Raw genomic sequence first — 20131 nt, 5'->3', positions numbered from 1 at the left:
CCGGTGTGCTGCAGTCCATGGGTTTGCAAAGAGTCGGACACAACTGAGCAACTGAACTGAAGTGAACTGAACTGAGAAACTAACACAACATTGTAAAGCAATTATGCTCCAATAAAATTTAATTTAAAGAAAAATCAGGGATAAAATTAAAATGAAAAGGACTTTGCAATGATGGGGAAGAGTTCAATTCCCTTCCCGAAATTACTTTAGTATTAGGTCTCTGATATGAGTCCAGAGAAATCATTTTAATCAATGCTCGGCCACAAAACATAAAAGCAAAAAATAGAGGCTGTGGAAGAAGCAGAAGACTTTAGAAATATTGACTAAAACTTTTTGGAGGTGAGATAAGGCACAGAGGGGGATGGATGAAATCTCCCCATTTAGAAATCATTCCCCTTAGCTGGTTTGGGCTTTTATCCATAGTGCATCACTGTCTGTTAAAATGAGACTTTTCATTAGAATATAATTATTTTACAATGCTGTGTTAGCTTCTGTTGTACAATGAAGTGAACCAGCTATAAGTATATATATATATATCTCCCCTCCCTCCTGAGCCTCCCGCCTACCTCCCTCCCCATCAGACTCCTCTAGGTCATCACCGAGCGCCGAGCTCAGTTCCCTGTGCTATATAGCAGCTTCCCACTAGCTATCCATTTTACACATGGTTGTGTATTTATGTCAAAGCTAACACACCCGTCAGAATGACCACCATGAAAAAATCTACAAGCAAGAAATGCTGGAAAATATGTGGAGGAAAGGGGACCCTTCTGCACTATCGGTGGGAACGTAAATTGATTCATCCATTATGGAGAACGGTATATGGCAGTTCCTTAAAAAACTGAAAAATAGAACTACCATATGATCCAGTGATCCGACTCCTGAGCACATGCCCTGAGACATCTTTTCTTTAGGTATATGTTTTCTCAGTTATGGAATGAGGAGGCTAGACATGAACTTTTGTAAAATTCACAAAAATTAGAATTCTCAGTGTATGTTCACTTTGTATCACAAAATGTGCATGGAGCCACTGTGACAATATATACAGTTAAAATGACAGAGATCTGAAATGGAAATTAAAGAGATGGAGGGGGATGGCAGGTCAACTGGAAGAACATATTACTTTATTTCTAGCAGTTTTAGTTCTTTTTGGCAGATCCATCTATTTTCTGAAGCACAGGTATCAGAAATGAATTGTGTCTTTGATATGCAAACGCAGTTGTCTTCTTTAGCATCACCATAAACTGGTAATCTGCGGAGCAAAAGAAAAGACTCTCTTTAGTGTTTGTGACTTTCTCACATAATTCTCCTCATCCAGCCAGTATTTTCTGTAACTTTCAGGAAACAACGAGATGCTCAGTTGTTAAGCATTGGGTAAGTAGATGGACTGAGGAGCCTGGTAGGCTACATTCCATGGGGTCGCAAAGAGTCAGACATGACTGAGCGACTTCACTTTCACAGAAAGTGAAGAGGAACTAAAAAGCATCTGAAAGAGGGTGAAAGAGGAGAATGCAAAAGTTGGCTTGAAACTCAACACTCAAAAGTTAAGATTTTAGCATCCAGTTCCATCACTTCATGGCAAATAGCAGGGCAAAAAATGCAAGCAGTGACAGATTTTGTTGTCTTGGGCTCCAAAATCTTTGCAGACAATGTGTGAAGACCTGAAATTAAAAGACACTTGCTTCAGGGAATGGCTACCCACTCCATTATTCTTGTCTGGAGAATTCCATTTCCGTGGACAGAGAAACCTGGCAGGATACACCCATAGAGTGGGAAAGACAGATAGGACTGAGGGACTAACACTTTCACTTTCACTTTTTTTCACTTGTTCTTGGAAGGAAAGCTATGACAAACTTAGACATCATATTCAAAAGCAAAGACATCACTTTGCCAGCAAATGTCAGTATAGTCACTGCTATGGTTTTTCCATTATTCATGTACTGATGTGAAATTTATACCATAAAGAGACTAAGTGTCGAAGAATTGATGCTTTCAAATCGTGGTGCTGGAGAAGGTTCTTGAGAGTCCCTTGGACTGCATGCAAATCAAGCCAGTCAATTCTAAAAGAAATCAACCCTGAATATTCCTTGGAAGGACTGATGCTGAAGTTTTGGAAGGACTGATGCTCCAACACTTTGGCCACCTGATGGGAAAAGCTAACTCATTGGAAAAGACCCTGATTCTGGGAAAGACTGAGGCCAAAGGAGAAGGGGGAGGCAGAGGATGAGATGATTAGATAGTGTCACTGACTCAAATGGACGTGAATTTGAGCAAACTGGGAAATACTGGAAGACAGAGAAACCAGGGGAACTGCAGTCCATGGGGGTCACGAAGAGTTGGACACGACTTAGCAACTGAAAAATAATAACTACACAGTCACAGATATAAACTTTTAACAGAAAGCTAATATAAACATCTGGAACTTGCAAGTTCATCTTCACTGGAAGAGAAGCATTCTAAATAGAAATGTCATCATGATATATATAAAATGAAGCTTTGAAAATTGGAAACTGAATCTCCTATTAACATTTCACATGAAAAAGTTCTTGTTTTCACTGAACTTTAATTTTCGTAAATACTTAGGTTATAACCATCTAGTATTTGGGGAGGCATTGAGAGTATACCTATAAAAGTGTGATCAGGTTTAAATAGAGTATGTGCTCCGGAAATGTAGTAAGTACATAGATAGATACACAGGGTGTCTGAATTTGAATGTGGCCAGAAAAGGAGGCTCAGTTCATGTTGTATGTAGTAGAAGGTTCCTTATTCCCCATTCCAAACAGTTCACGAGTGTCTATTGTGATACATGTTCTATTAGTTCCAAAGACGCAGGAGTCTTGTGGCTCATTGCAGGTGGGGTGTGAGTAGCAGTCAAAGAATGGGATGGCAACGCAGACCTGGCGTGCCAGGAGGGAGTGTGCACAAGACGCTCACCTGCTTGTCCTAAATTGAAAGTCAAGTGGTACGGTGGGCAGGGATCCATCACAGATTTTCTTTGTTCCTTTGTTCCATTTCTTCACAAAGCCCCTTGGCCCTGAGAAGTCAACCTGATTCCCTCCTAGTGCCTGACAGTCTAGTCACTAGTCTATCAGTATTTCTTTCAAGTGAGTAATAGCAAAAGTCCCCTGTATTTTATCTCTTTCACCCTTCTGGTCCCCTTCTTCAAATTTCAAGATAACTTTTTAAATGCTCATTTGACCAAGCCCTTTTTCAAAAGACCCTCAGTGACTTCCCAGGCCTTCTTTTATCAGATCTCTGCCTAGTTCTTTAGTGTTATCTTCTTTAATCCCCAAAGCAGTGAAAAAAATTATTACTGCTTGTGTTTTTCATTACTGAAAACCAGGGTAGAGAACTAAATAAAAGCAGAGTCTAACAGCTACTCTTTCTACTATCATATGATACCTTTCAGGTTTATCTGATCACTGTCTTAATCAAAGCATCCTTTCAGTCTTCAGAATAGAATAGAATGCTAATTGAATTTAGTTCATCAACTTTGCCTATATTTCTGCACATAGACACTTCAGAGATATCCAATTTTATCACAAACCTTAATAAAATAAGCATAACAGCACAATAAGAAACATACCCATGCAGAAACCAAAATTAACCTTTTCTATGTTCAAAAAAATAGAAATAAGTTAATATCAGAGTTGCATTTATATGTAAATAAAGTATATAATATAATCCCTGGAAAACAAATAAAAAATCAGAATAGATCTTATTTAACAAAATATATTTGCCTTTTCATACATTTATTCTTGTCCAGAACCCTTTATTTTAAAGTGATGTTCATTTTAAAGTACCATATTTAAAAATATTATATTTTAGAACATAGGTGAAACAGCATAAAAATTTGCTAATTAAAGCAACATCTCTCAATTTTTTGTAATTTTCTACATAACAAATTATTACTCTGTTTTAGATAAATTTTTACCTGCTCCTGTGTCTTCAATTTTAACATCTTATTTATCTGAATGATAAAAAAAATCCATTTTAACTGAACTTTATACAAATGTAAATAAATCATTCACAGACTCAAAAATCATAACAGGATATTATCTGTTCTGAAAAGCTCATCAAAATTTCTTTACAGAGCCTGGGTTCTGCAACAAGAAAAGCCACTACAATGAGAAGCCCATACACTACAATTAGAGAGTAGCCCCTACTCTGAGCAACTAGAGAAAAGTCTGAGTAGCAATGAAGACACAACACAGTCAAAAAAAAAAAAAAGATAGCAAATAGATCTTTTTCGGCTTATGCTGTTTCATTGCATCTCCTCAAACAACTGTCTTTCTACCCCACTGACTAAAATAGGCTACAATATTTGTCACAAGTTGGCCAATTCTCTCAAAGGCCTGGATTCCACAATCTGATATTTACTATAATTTTTTCTTCTCTTATTCATTATTTCAATGCTGGATGTGGCCTACTAAGGTTTTTGGTCCCACAGTTTGAAAAGTTCTACTTAAGTTCTTTGTATTTAATAATATTGGCACAAAAATTCTTTGTCCAATAGTGTCCAGCTAGAAATTTCTTTATTTTTAAATTTTGTTATTTAAAAATCTTTTTTTTTGGTGTCCCTCTCAAGAGAGTTGGTCTATCCCCTGTTTCCTAAAACTTCACTGCAATTCAAAATACACATTGTGACAAAGAGTTGATGTCTTTTCATATATGGAGATTTTCAATAAACATCAAAAATCATTCTTCTTCTCAGACTATACTGCTTCTTTTGAAAATTTCTTAACTAAATTAAAACTATAAATCTCAGTCTTCAATAGCAATGTTACTATCTTGCCTTGCAAACCTGATACAAATTCAATATTCAAATTAGCTTATCAAATACTCACATATTAGAATTTAAAAAGGATCCATTTATCCACTTCCAGTTCTTCTCTGATAATGTAAGATTTAATCCAATCCAAAACATAATTCCTTTTTTGTTTATCAGGTTTTGTATGAGTCTCTGTAAATGAAACAGAAGAAATGACTGAATATTTAAACCGTTTATCTATTCCTGGTTTGCGTTCTTCTATTCATCCTCTGAAACCCGGTTCAAGTATCACTTCCTCTATGAAGCCTTTCCTGACACCCCATTGGAGTCAATTATTCCTTACTTGTGATATTTCTATTCCACTCATTTATATATCCAAATATTTATATTTATATTTTTGTATTCATTAAATAATATTTATTTTGCTTATATGTTCATTTAGTCTCTCAGATTGTGAGCTCCTTGAAGTCAAGGTTAATACTTCCATCTTCATAGAACCCTCAAGACTAGAGCACAAAAATCTTGATATGGTTAGAAGCCAGTGCTGAGTTGTATTAATAATTATTTACCAATTCTTCCTGATCTTGAATAAGCAGTAAACTGGATTCTCTTGTGGAACAGTCAGCTAGACTATCACTCCAAGGTTTGGAAGTTTCGTGAAAATACAAACATTTATTTTGGATTTTTTGCCAGTGCATTGGGCACGTTAACAGAACTGGTCTCTCTAAAGCAAGAAAGAAGAGAGAAAATAAAAATAAAGTAAGAAAGAGGAAGAAAAGAAATGAATGTTTTATTTCTAACCTGTCCCCGCCCCACTAACACTAACCACACATACACAGTTCAGTTCAGTTCAGTCGCTCAGTCGTGTCCGACTCTTTGTGACCCCATGGACTGCAGCATGCCAGGCCTCCCTGTCCATCAACAACTCCCGAAGTTTACTCAAACTCATGCCCATTGAGTCGGTGATGCCATCCAACCATCTATTCCTTTGTCACTCCCTTCTTCTCCTACTTTCAAACTTTCCTAGCATCAGGGTCTTTTCAAATGAGTCAGCTCTTCGGCAAAAGTATTGGAGTTTCAGCTTCAACATCAGTCTTTCCAATGACTATTCAGGATGGATTTCCTTTAGGATGGACTGGTTGGATGTCATACAAGTCATTATAAATTCAGTAAAGTCTTTGATCATCATTGTGAGAACAATTCATGAATTTAATATAACTGAGGGTTTTGAGACCACTGTTCACTCTACTATTAAGATTTGAAAATTAGTGACCAGCTAAAACACTGACAGACAGAATAACTTGTTCAAGTCCACACAAGCCGGTGGTGATAGAGCCAAAACTCTTTTTTAGATTCCTTAAATTCCTTATCATTGCTCTTCCTACTCCATGGACAACTATATCAAACTCTCTTAAAAAAAAGTCTACTTGAAACAACATGTAAAATGAAAAGCAAATAATAATTCATACCCACAATTAATGGGAAATATCATGGAGAAAAGTTATTAGGAAATTTCTAACTGCTAAATTAGATATTTGCCTAATAATGAAATTTATTGGATAGAAGTTTTTGAGGGATATTCTCAGTTTCTTAAAATTTCTATTCTGTACAAATGTATATAATAAATGATCACATTCTGCTACAGTCTCTCAACAACAGAGTATTAACACACACTGCTTAGTAAATATAAGGACAAGATCAATATCTTAATGATTAATACAATAGATATTAAAGAATTCATTTCATGTTTGTGCTCCATTCATTAGCTTCAAGCAAAGGTTAGCTGCCTGACATATTAAAATCACCAAATATCTCACTTAATGTATATTTTATTTTATAGCTTGGATTTTGACTAATAATTATTGACTCTCCTAGCCGGAGTACTCATAAGTCAATATTATCTGGTAGTTAAGATCATAGGATCTGACGATAGATCACTGAAGTACAATTCTCAGTGTTACCCTTTAGCACATGTATGATCCCAAATGAGTTGCTTAACTTTTCCATGCCTCAGCTTTGTCAAATATAAAATCAGAGTGATAAAACTAATCTTAACATATGGGTTGTAATGAGCCTTAATGAAAATAATACAATGATAACTATCAAATTTTAGCTGTTAGTCTTAGAAAATTCAAGCCACAAAATATACCTGTTGCTTCCTTCCTGTTCTCTTGAGCATCCATGCTGGTTTTTTCTATTGTTGTGTTTTGTCTTATGAATATCACTGGTAAATAAATAAACACCGTTAAGATAAAATACTGAAAGGTGCAATGAAACGGATATTCTATACTTATCACTTCAGGAAATTGTCATCTCAGTACTATCTCAACAAGCTTGAAATGAACAGAAGATAAGAGCAATAGCAATGTAGTAACAGTGGGTCTGCTTAGAAGACAAAATAAACAAACACATAAGTAAGCACAGAGAAACATTGAGTTACTTGCTTCTAATGTATAAGTAATCTGGAGAAGGGAATGGCAACCCACTACAGTATTCTTGCCTGGAGAATCCCATGAACAGAGGAGCCTGGAGGACTATGGTCCCTAATATCTCAAAGAGTCAGACATGACTGAAGTGACTTAACATGCACACACTATATACACTATATAAGTAAACTCCCAGGTGTTACTTAAATTCTTAAATTGCTTACACTCCTATCTACATGTTCCATTTTCAGAAAGAATATAATTGTGTCTGTCAATGGGAGACATTGGACTAGGACAATCTGGACTTTAGTAGGCACCTAAGAAACTGTATGGATGCCCCAGGAAGTCCAGTGGTTAAGACTTCACCTTCCAATGCAGAGGATGCTGGTTTTATCCGTGGTAGGGGAGCTAAGATCCGACATTCCCTGGGACCAAAAAACAAAAACAAAACAAAGCAAAACAATCCCAGAACATAAAAACAGCAGAAGCAGTATTGTAAGAAATTCAATAGACTTTAAACATGGTCCATATATAAAAAAAAAAAAAAAAGAAAAGAAAGAAAAGAAACTCTAAGCAATTGTAAACTTATTTTCTTTGTTATTATCAAGCTTTTATCATAATTGCAATTTTAAAAAAAGTTCTTGAAGCACATGTAAATCCCCTATGAAGATTCTCAGAACAATTAGAAAGAAAAATATGAAAGCCTAGGGTTTGCAAAGTGGATATGGGCTGGGCACTATTAGAGCACTGTTTCATAACTGTTTTTATTTCATGAGTCTTCTGCTAAGTGTGGGGTGGCCAAAGCTGTTAACATACTTTACTATTTATGGCAGAAAGAGAATAAGTAGAACAAGAAGTAAATGATCTTGCATCACTTACCTGAAACACTCAATCCAATCACAGTCAAGGCAAGAAGTACAATCACAGCACAACCAAATTTCAGGGCAAAGTTATGCCAGCGTGGACCCTGACATTGATCTGAGACGTTAAGAAAATATGCTTGGTTAACTCAGTTGAGTTCATCTGGTACAAAAAGCAAAGGCTATTTGGATCACATAAGAAAGATCTAGATTCTGGTTGGGGGTTAGGGGCAGGAAAGAACATTTATCAGTTATCTTAAAGTAGGGTCCTAAGGACTTTCCTGGTGGTCCAGTGGTGAGGAATCTTCCTGCCAATGCAGGGGACACAGGTTCAATCCCTGATCCAGGAAGACCCCACCTGCCGTGGCAGGGTAACTAAGCCTATGGGCCACAAGTATTGAAACTCAAGCACCCTAGATCCTGTGCTCCACAACAAGAGAAGCCACTGCAATGAGAAGCAACTAGAGAGCGGCCCCCGCTCACTACGACTAGAGAAAGCCCATGGAGCAACAAAGATCCAGCATAGCCAAAAATAAAAAAAAAATTAATTAATCAATTTAAAAAAATGTTTCAGAGCGACCTACAAGTCCATTTATTTCTACTTTAGTTTTTATACTCCCCCAGGTGACTGAGTTCTGTGTCCCAGTTTTCAGCCAATTACTAATGACCTCTCCTGTTAAGACGTTGACATCTGTAGAAGAGTTAGCTCCTTCTAAAACATCCTTGTGGGGATGGAACTTACCATAGTTAAATGTGATAAAAGATTAAGGTAGGAAACAGAATGGATTAAATTTCAGATAGTGACACCTGGATAATCATCTGGAGGAGGGAGATAAAAGAAAACACCTAATTTCGTTGATTTGGTTCTTCTCCCTTTGTTTCTTAATGAGTCTTGCTAATGGTTTGTCAATTTTGTTTATTTTTTCAAAAAACCAGCTTTTAGCTTTGTTGATTTTTGCTATGGTCTCTTTTGTTTCTTTTGTATTTATTTCTGCCCTAACTTTTAAGATTTCTTTCCTTCTACTAACCCTGGGGTTCTTCATTTCTTCCTTCTCTAGTTGCTTTAGTTGTAGAGTTAGGTTATTTATTTGACTTTTTTCTTGTTTCTTGAGGTAAGCCTGTAATGCTATGAACCTTCCCCTTAGCACTGCTTTTACAGTGTCCCATAGGTTTTGGGTTGTTGTGTTTTCATTTTCATTCATTTCTATGCATATTTTGATTCCTTTTTTGATTTCTTCTATGATTTGTTGGTTAATCAGAAGTGTGTTATTTAGCCTCCATATGTTTGAATTTTTAATAGTTTTTTTTCCTAAAATTGAGATCTAATCTTACTTCATTGTGGTCTGAAAAGATGACTGGAATTATTTCATTTTTTTTGAATTTCCCAAGGCTAGATTTATGGCCCAGGATGTGATCTATTTTGGAGAAGGTTCCATGTGCACTTGAGAAAAAGGTGAAATTGATTGTTTTGGGGTGAAATGTCCTATAGATATCAATTAGGTCTAGCTGGCCCATTGTGTCATTTAAGGTTTGTGTTTCCTTGTTAATTTTCTGTTTAGCTGATATATCCATAGTTGTGAGTGGGGTATTAAAGTCTCCCACTATTATTGTTGTTATCGTTAACTTCCCCTTTCTTTTTTTTAATTTTTTGACTTTTTTTTTAATTTTTTATATTTTTCAGTGGGTTTTGTCATACATTGATATGAATCAGCCATAGAGTTACACGTATTCCCCATCCCGGTCCCCCATCCCACCTCCCTCTCCACCCGATTCCCCTGGGTCTTCCCAGCCCACCAGGCCCGAACACTTGACTCTTGCATCCCACCTGGGCTGGTGGTCTGTTTCACCACAGATAATATACATGCTGTTCTTTCGAACTATCCCACCCTCACCTTCTCCCACAGAGTTCAAAAGTCTGTTCTGTACTTATGCGTCTCTTCTCTTGCCCTGTACATAGGGTTATTGTTACCATCTTTCTAAATTCCGTATATATGTGTTAGTATACTGTAATGTTCTTTATCTTTCTGGCTTACTTCACTCTGTATAATGGGCTCCAGTTTCATCCATCTCATTAGAACTGATTCTAATGAATTCTTTTTAACAGCTGAGTAATATTCCATGGTGTATATGTACCACAGCTTCCTTATCCATTCATCTGCTGATGGACACAAACAGATGGAGAAACATACCGTGTTCATGGATTGGAAAAATCAATATTGTCAAAATGACTATTCTACCCAAAGCAATCTATAGATTCAATGCAATCCCTATTAAGCTACCAACAGTATTTTTCACAGAACTAGAACAAATAATTTCACAATTTGTATGGAAATACAAAAAACCTCGAATAGCCAAAGTAATCTTGAGAAAGAAGAATGGAACTGGAGGAATCAACCTGCCTGACTTCAGAATCTACTACAAAGCCACAGTCATCAAGACAGTATGGTACTGGCACAAAGACAGAAATATAGATCAATGGAACAGAATAGAAAGCCCAGAGATAAATCCACGAACCTATGGACACCTTATCTTTGACAAAGGAGGCAAGGATATACAATGGAAAAAAGACAATCTCTTTAACAAGTGGTGCTGGGAAAACTGGTCAACCACTTGTAAAAGAATGAAACTAGAACACTTTCTAACACCATACACAAAAACAAACTCAAAATGGATTAAAGATCTAAATGTAAGACCAGAAACTATAAAACTCCTAGAGGAGAACATAGGCAAAACACTCTCCGACATAAATCACAGCAAGATCTTCTATGACCCACATCCCAGAATATTGGAAACAAAAGCAAAACTAAACAAATGGGACCTAATGAAAATTAAAAGCTTTTGCACAACAAAGGAAACTATAAGCAAGGTGAAAAGACAGCCCTCAGATTGGGAGAAAATAATAGCAAATGAGGAAACAGACAAAGGATTAATCTCAAAAATATACAAGCAACTCCTGCAGTTCAACTCCAGGAAAATAAATGACCCAATTAAAAAATGGGCCAAAGAACTAAACAGACATTTCTCCAAAGACGACATACAGATGGCTAAAAACACATGAAGAGATGCTCAACATCACTCATTACCAGAGAAATGCAAATCAAAACCACAATGAGATACCATTACACGCCAGTCAGGATGACTGCTATCCAAAAATCTACAAGCAATAAATGCTGGAGAGGGTGTGGAGAAAAGGGAACCCTCTTACACTGTTGGTGGGAATGCAAACTAGTACAGCCACTATGGAAAACAGTGTGGAGATTTCTTAAAAAACTGGAAATAGAACTACCATATGACCCAGCAATACCACTTCTGGGCATACACACTGAGAAATTCAGATCTGAAAGAGACACGTGCACCCCAATGTTCATCGCAGCACTGTTTATAACTTCCCCTTTCATACTGGTTAGCATTTGCCTTACATATTGCGGTGCTCCTATGTTGGGTGCATATATATTTACAGTTGTTATATATTCTTCTTGGATTGATCCTTTGATCATTATGTAGTGTCCTTCTTTGTCTCTCTTCACAGCCTTTACTTTAAAGTCTATTTTATCTGATATGAGTAATGCGACTCCTGCTTTCTTTTGATCTCCGTTTGCGTGAAATATTTTTTCCAGCCCTGCACTTTGAGTCTGTATGTATCCCTTGTTTTGAGGTGGGTCTCTTGTAGACAGCATATATAGGGGTCTTGTTTTTGTATCCATTCAGCCAGTCTTTGTCTTTTGGTTGGGGCATTCAACTCATTTACATTTAAGGTAATTATTGATAGGTATGGTCCCGTTGCCATTTACTTTGTTATTTTGGGTTCATGTTTATACAACCTTTCTGTGTTTCCTGTCTAGAGAAGATCCTTTAGCATTTGTTGAAGAGCTGGTTTGGTGGTGCTGAATGAATATGGAGAGATCACAATAGACAACACTGAAATACAAAGGATCATTAAGAGACTACTACCAGCAGCTCTATGCCAATAAAATGAACAACTTAGAAGAAATGGACAAATTCCTAGAAAAGTATAACTTTCTAAAACTGAACCACAAAGAAATAGAAGATCTTAACAGACCCATCACAAGAAAGGAAATCAAAACTATAATCAGATATCTTTCAGCAAACAAAAGCCCAGGACCAGATGAATTCTAACAAAACTCTTCACAGCTGAATTCTACCAAAAATTTAGAGAAGAGCTAACACCCATCTCATTCAAACTCTTCCAGAAAATTGCAGAAGAAGGTAAACTTCCAAACTCATTCCATGAGGTCACCATCACTCTAATTCCAAAAACAGACAAAGATGCCACACAAAAGAAAACTACAGGCCAATATCACTGATGAACATAGATGCAAAAACCCTTAACAAAATTCTAGCAAACAGAATCCAACCACATATTTAAAAAATCATACATCATGACCAAGTAGGGTTAACCCCAGGAATGCAAAGATTCTTTAATATCTGCAAATCAATCAATGTTAACAAATTAACAAATTGAAAGATAAAAACCATATAATTATCTCAATAGATGCAGAAAAAGCCTTTGACAAAATCCAACATCCATTTATGATAAAAACTCTCCAGAAAGCAGGAATAGAAGGAACATACCTCAACATAATAAAAGCTATATATTTCAAACCCACAGCAAGCATTACCCTCCATGGTGAAAAATTGAAAGCATTTCCCCCCAAATCAGGAACAAGACAAGGGTGCCCACTCTCACCACTACTATTCAACATCATTTTGGAAGTTTTGGCCATAGCAATCAGAGCAGAAAAAGAAACAAAAGGAATCCAGATAAGAAAAAAAGAAGTTAAACTCTCACTGTTTGCAGATGACATGATCCTCTACATAGAAAACCCTAAAGACTCTGCCAGAAAATTACTAGAGCTAATCAGTGAATATAGTAAAATTGCAGGAAATAAAATTAACACACAGAAATCCCTTGCATTCCTATATACTAACAATGAGAAAACAGAGAGAGAAATAAAGGAAACAATACCATTCACCATTGCAACAAAAAGAATAAAATACTTAGGAGTATATCTACCTAAAGAACCAAAAGACCTATATATAGAAAACTATAAAACACTGATGAAAGAAATCAAAGAGGACACAAACAGATGGAGAAACATATCATGTTCATGGACTGGAAGAATCAATATTGTCAAAATGACTATACGACCCAAAGCAATCTATAGATTCAATGCAATCCCTATCAAGCTACCAACAGTATTCTTCACAGAACTAGAACAAATAATTTCACAATTTATATGGAAATACAAAAAACCTCGAATAGCCCAAGCAATCTTGAGAAAGAAGAATGGAACTGGAGGAATCAACCTGCTTGACTTCAGACTATACTGCAAAGCCACAGTCATCAAGACAGTATGGTACTGGCACAAAGACAGAAATATAGATCAATGGAACAGAATAGAAAGCCCAGAGATAAATCCATGAACCTATGGACACCTTATCTTTGACTAAGGAGGCAAGAATATACAATGGGAAAAAGACAACCTCTTTAACAAGTGGTGCTGGGAAAACTGGTCAACCACTTGTAAAAGAATGAAACTAGAACACTTCCTAACACCATACACAAAAATAAACTCAAAATGGATTAAAGATCTAAATGTAAGACCAGAAACTATAAAATTCCTAGAAGAGAACATAGGCAAAACACTCTCCGACATAAAGCACAGCAGGATCCTCTATGACCCACCTCCCAGGATATTGGAAATAAAAGCAAAAGTAAACAAATGGGACCTAATTAAACTGAAAAGTTTTTGCACAACAAAGGAAACTATAAGCACGGTGAAAAGACAGCCTTCAGAATGGGAGAAAATAATCACAAATGAAGAAACAGACAAAGGATTAATCTCCAAAATATACAAGCAACTCCTGCAGTTCAACTCCAGGAAAATAAATGACCGAGTCAAAAAATGGGCCAAAGAACTAAACAGACATTTCTCCAAATGTCTAGATGGCTAACAAACACATGAAAAGATGCTCAACATCACTCATTATCAGAGAAGTGCAAATCAAAACCACAATGAGGTACCATTACACGCCAGTCAGAATGGCTGCTATCCAAAAGTCTACAAGCAATAAATGCTGGGGAGGGTGTGGAGAAAAGGGAACCCTCTTACACTGTTGGTGGGAATGCAAACTAGTACAGCCACTATGGAGAACAGTGTGGAGATTCCTTAAAAAACTGGAAATAGAACTGCCATATGACCCAGCAATACCACTTCTGGGCATACACACTGAGGAAACCAGATTTGAAAGAGACAGGTGCACCCCAATGTTCATTGCAGCACTGTTTATAATAGCCAGGACATGGAAGCAACCTAGATGCCCATCAGCAGACGAATGGATAAGGAAGCTGTGGTAGATATACACCATGGAATATTACTCAGCAATTAAAAAGAATTCATTTGAATCAGTTCTAATGAGATGGATGAAACTGGAGCCCATTATACAGAGTGAAGTAAGCCAGAATGATAAAGACCAATACAGTATACTAATGCATATATGTGGAATTTAGAAAGATGGTAACGATAACCCTATATGCAAAACAGAAAAAGAAACACAGATGTACAGAACAGACTTTTGGACTCTGTGGGAGAAGGCGAGGGTGGGATGTTCTGAGGGAACAGCTTCGAAACATGTATATTATCTAGGGTGAAACAGATCACCAGCCCAGGTTGGATGCATGAGACAAGTGCTCAAGGCTGGTGCACTTGAAGACCCAGAGGGATGGGGTGGGGAGGGAGGTGGGAGGGGGGATTGGGATGGGGAATACATGTAAATCCATGGCTGATTCATGTCAATGTATGGCAAAAACCACTACAATATTGTAAAGTAATTCTCCTTCAATTAATAAAAATAAATGGAAAAAAAAAAGATAACACCTAGAGGAGCTCCAAGGTCCTGCATGTAACCTGAAAATGAGAGAAACCACACTGGAGAATATTGAAGAACTTCTAATGTGATCCTGTGTGATACAGATCAGCTAAACTTAGTGAGCCTAAGACTTAGTCCTAGGTGAACTTTTCTGACAATTGTATGTTATTTTACCTTTCTGTCTCTTTTCTTCCTTATTCTTTCTCGCCTTGAAATTTTGAAAAATTGAACAGGTTTCATATAGCCACTATCATAGCATTTATTAGTGAAGGACAGCAGTGTTTAAGAGCAAAGGCTCTCAGATGTAACAGATTTGTGTTTGAGCATGTTACTTTGATCCTGTAACCTTCACAAAATAGTAACTTCCTCACTTGTGAAACAAAATAATAGCCACTTTGTGAGGTTTTGGAAAGTGTTATATGAAAAAACTCTTCTAGACATGGAGTCTGGTACATAATAACTGCTCATTTAAAATTTATGGAATTGAGAGGAGGGCCTTATGACTCTTCTGAGCTGTTTTTCTGCAACACTACATGACTTTAGAACTAAGTTACAACAAGTTGAAGATGCCAGGTAAACTTTCAGTTCAGTCACTCAGTCATGTCCGACTCTTTGTAACACCATGAACCGCAGCATGCCAGGCCTCCCTGTCCATCACCAATTCCCAATTCTTGGAGTTTACCCAAACTCATGTCCATTGAGTCTGTGATGCCATCCAACCATCTCATCCTCTGTCGTCCCCTTCTCCTCTTTTAGTTGTCTGGAAATACCCACGCAGGGCTATTTTTGTTTGAAAACAAACAATATGCCAAGGACTTCCCTGGTGGTGCTGTGGATAAGAATCTGCCTGCTAATGTAGGGGACTCAGGTTCAATCCCTGGTCTGGGAAGATTCTGCCACAATTACTGAGTCCATGCTCTAAAGCCCACAAGTCCCAACTACTGAGACCACATTCTGTGATTCCTGAAGCCCACGAGCCTAGAGGCCACGCTACATAACAATGAGAAGCCCTTGGACTGCCACGAAGACCCAGTGCAGCCAAAAATAAATAAGTAAATAAATACATAAAATTTAAAAAATAATAAATAGCATGCCAAATCATCTCACTTCATTGCACTAAACCTTTCCTTGGCTTTCCTCTCAAGCAGATTTAAGTCTGTACATCTGTTAAACAGTCTACAAATTCCTATTCAATCCAATTTCCCATTACATCTCTGACTTCATCTCCTGCTGCTTTCAACACAGACATGCTCTATCATTTAACACCCAACTTATGTGCTCCTCCTACAAGAGGACAGGAATGTTCTCATCCCAGGGAACTTGCACTTGCCCTGGTCCATCTTCTAAAAAGCTCTTCTCCAAGGAAGCATATCTTTGTCCTTTAATTCTTTCAGGTCTTGGCACAGATGCCATCTCTGAGGCAGCCCTTCTATGATTCTTCTACTCTCCGAAAGTTAACTCTCAATTCCATTGCAAATAAAAAACAGTTTCTCAGGACTTCCCTAGTGGTTCAGCGGTTAAGAATCCACCTGCCAAAGCAGGGGACAGGGATTCTATTCCTGATCTGGGAAGATTTCACATGCCGTGGAATGACTAAGCAGTGCACATCAGGTACCAAGTCTGAGCTCTGCAACAAGAAAAGCCACCACGATAAGCAGCCTGTGCACTACAGCTAGCAAGCAGCCCTTGAGTGTCCACAACTCGAGAAAGTTCACAGGCAGCAGCGAAGTCCCAGTGCAGCCATAAATAAATAAATAAAGTATAAAAAAAGCAGAGGGGTGAATATAAGAGAGTAAAAAATACAGATAAAGTTTTCTCTATTGCATTAAATAGTATCTAACCCATATATATACTTAGTTACTTGTTTATTTGTATGTCTTCCTAGCAGTATAACATAAATACAAAAAAAGAAAATATTTTTTCACTATTTTTATCACTTGTTCTAACCTCAGCACCAGGCATGCCTGGCACAGGTGCTTATTTTTGGGTTAATAGGTAAACTCTAGAGGCATTTTGTGAACACTTATCTACTTTTCTAAGAAATCAATTGATTAATAGGTCACAACTCACATCTCTGGTTTACCTGAATGCCTTTGAGATAATCACTATTCTACAGTTCCCACAGCCTGAACAGTTCAGCCAAAGAGCTCAGGGGTGATTTCACAATAATTGTAATACCAGGTCAATGTGGGGAGAAAGAATGTCAGTTGCCATTTCAATAAACAAGAGATGTTGCGACCATAAAGCTATCCGCCAGGGCAGCTGCCCCGATGGTGAAGCCTGAATGGAATTCAGAGTGAAGAAAAACAGGATACTATGGGGAACACATGTAAATCCATGGCTGACTCATATCAATGTAGGGCAAAAACCACTACAATATTGTGAAGTAATGAGCCTGCAACTAATATAAATAAATGAAAAAAATAAATTAAAAAAGTGTTATTTGGTTTAAAACACAACAGTTTAAAATTTAATCCTTTAATTACAATCTGATATAATGATATTCAATGTAAATAATTTTCTAGTAGTAATTGTCCAGTAATTTTTTAAAAAACAAAGGCCCATAACAGTCATAGTTACAGCTACTATTAAATCATGTTACTGTTATATTCTTGATTTGCTCAGTTTTGTGAAAATTCACTTAGTCACTAGTTATTTGCATAGAATATTACACATCAGTGTGAGGCAAGCCAAAGTTCAAACAGTTAGGTACGTATAAAAACGGCTGAATAAACAGTTTTTGTTTTTGTTCTGAAAAAAAAAAATAAATAAAACTTATTATCTGCATTATTAAAAAAAAAAAAAAAAAAGAGGCTGCCTTCCCAGCTATGACCCTTGGTAAAACCACCAAATACAAAATTCTCAACTTGTAGGTTATGCATTTTTTGCAGTCAAGTGTTTTGTAACCACATATTTTGTTCTGACTTTATTCTGCTTTGTTTTTCAGATTTACTTTTATAATGATATTTTGAGGAATAATGATTATGAGCAGCAAAGACACGTTTTCTGACCCCATTGATTTGAGACCTTAGATCATAGCTTTTGAGGAAAATCTTGCTTTTTATAAATTCATCCTCTCACATCTCCTTTCAACACCATCCTCCTTTCTACACCATCCTCCTTTCTCTCCACTTTTGCTAGATTTGAATAGGGAACAGAAAGCTTTGCTGTTTCCCATCAAAACAAACAAACAAAAAAAAACCCTACAGCTTGACCAAACTGTCACTGTAGTTATCAAAATTCTCCAATTTTCTATAACTCCCCCCATTTGAAGGGTATCGTGAAACTATTTGATAACCCTAAGACTTTCAGTCTCCAATTTAGAATATTGACGATTGAATAGTTTGAAATTATCTCACGTCATCTTGAAAGGATGCAGCACACCTGTTAAGCACATAATGGAATGAATATCAGGTGGGATAAAAATTGCAATATTAGTAAATTTGGTTTGACATCAGAAGGCAGTACTATATTATGACAATTTCATACATTTTCTACTTAGTTTCTAGTTTCTTTTCAGCCATGGAATCCATCACCTGTTACCTCATGTTAGAATCCTCATCTCCTTCACTCAGAATACTAGCTCATCTGACACACAGAAAATTGCCAAATTCAACAAATATCAAATAGGTTTATCAGTGATATTCTCCTGTGTCTTGTGGCTTATCTCCTTCTAAACTGATAACATTTTTCAATTTAAAAATCATCAGATTGTGAGTATATTCACATCTTTGATCTTGAATATAATTTTCTTTTGGAACATTTTTTCCTTCCCTTTGAAGACTGGAAGATGTTCATCATTAACTTCTTTAACACTGTGTTAATTAATTAGCAAAGTGTTAATCATTAACACTTTGTATTCCAAAAGAAATGCCATGGGTGCAAATGCATTGGAACTTAATCACAGTATTTTACAGAGAGATTTGAAATAAAGTAGGTTTCTATTACAACAAGGTAGCAGAATATTTCTAAAAATATTTCTTTGTTAAAAAACAAAAACAAAAAAGGGACTTCCTGGCTGGTCCAGTGGTTAAGACTCCATGCTTCCACTGCAGGGAGCACAGGTTTCATCCTCGGTTGGGGAACAAAGATCCTGCACCCAACATGGGATGGCAAAAAAAAAAACAAAAATAGAAAAACTCATTTTATTTACAAATAAAATAAAAAATACTCCTTTGTCCATACCTGTAAAGTATTTATTCACATTATTTTAGCCAAGGCTCAGTAACAGGAATGATGTTCACTTTTCACAAAAGTATCTTCATAAAAAAGAAATCTATAAGGTACATACTTTTTTCCACACCTGTGATTACCTACAGACAGGCGATGCTATATCAACTTAATATTAATACATGACTACTGCTCATCTTCAAAGTCGTGATTTAAAGCCTCAAATTTACAGGAACATCTAACTATTGGAAGATATACTAATGCCAAGAAGAAAATTAAAGCCACTTACTCTGAAGAAGAGATGGGGGTGATGACCTTTGAACGCCAGAATCCCTGGGTAAGTTTAAATCAGCATATACCAACTGACTCTCCATTGCAAACAGAAGAATGTGGTACTATACTCTTATAAAAGGAAAAACTCCAAGTTCTGTGAGGCAAGATCAGCTGACAGAAGTGACCAGTTTAAAAAGTTTCGTTGTCTCTGTTAGATCAGCACCTACCCACGCTGCTAGTTGTGGGTTTTGTCTATAAATTAGTGAGAAAATCCACTTACTGGGTGTCCAGTGTACTTAGACATCTAATATTAGGTTGGCCAAAAAGTTTGTTCAAGTTTTCCATAACATGGAAAACATCAAAGGAACTTTTTGGCCAACTCAATATCTACTTTGTTTAGTTAATTGGCCTATTGTCTGACAATATTCTGGAAAGATTGTTTGTTGTCTTTGTAACTATCTTTTTTCAACACCTTTTTCTGGATCAGACGAGAGTGAAGGAAATGAAGTACTCTGATTTGGCTCCAAAAAAAGACCAACAACAAACGAAGAATCAAGATAAACCATATTTAATGCAAAGTTGCAAAAAGTAAACGCTAACACACACAAAAAACTGTAGGACACTTTTCAAAAAATCTCAAATCTTCCTGAAATATTTGTGTTCCTGTTAAGAGCTGCAAAATGTGGGGGAAAGAGCTGTAAATGTGGAAAAGGTCACTGAGTAATACAACAGAGAAAGCAAAG

The 20131-nt window shown here is 36.6% G+C and overlaps 1 protein-coding gene across 1 annotated transcript; it reads right to left on the bottom strand.

Moving 5' to 3' along the window:
- Nucleotides 1-1116: 1116 nt before the first annotated feature.
- On the bottom strand, nt 1117-19489 carry KLRB1 (killer cell lectin like receptor B1). The gene is made up of 5 exons (XM_065922856.1): nt 19405-19489; nt 6918-6992; nt 5338-5492; nt 4845-4960; nt 1117-1249 (listed from the first exon to the last, which is right to left on the bottom strand). Exons 1-5 carry the CDS (start codon nt 19487-19489, stop codon nt 1117-1119), a joined length of 564 nt encoding a protein of 187 aa, XP_065778928.1.
- Nucleotides 19490-20131: the final 642 nt, after the last annotated feature.

The sequence above is a fragment of the Muntiacus reevesi genome, chromosome 1 (assembly GCF_963930625.1).
Source record: "Muntiacus reevesi chromosome 1, mMunRee1.1, whole genome shotgun sequence".
Classification (NCBI taxonomy): domain Eukaryota; kingdom Metazoa; phylum Chordata; class Mammalia; order Artiodactyla; family Cervidae; genus Muntiacus; species Muntiacus reevesi.
The sequence above is the reverse complement of the archived record's forward strand: the minus strand, read 5'-3'. Positions and strand labels throughout refer to the sequence as shown.

What these genes read in the sequence shown, in the direction of transcription:
- KLRB1 (XM_065922856.1), bottom strand. Translation starts at nt 19,489, where the DNA reads ATGGAGAGTCAGTTGGTATATGCTGATTTAAACTTACCCAGGGATTCT. An exon ending in ACCCCCATCTCTTCTTCAGA is followed by an intron (nt 6,993 to 19,404) that starts GTAAGTGGCTTT and finishes TTTATTTACCAG; the next exon opens with TGATATTCATAAGACAAAAC. An exon ending in TCCTTTTTAAATTCTAATAT is followed by an intron (nt 1,250 to 4,844) that starts GTGAGTATTTGA and finishes TTTGCTCCGCAG; the next exon opens with ATTACCAGTTTATGGTGATG.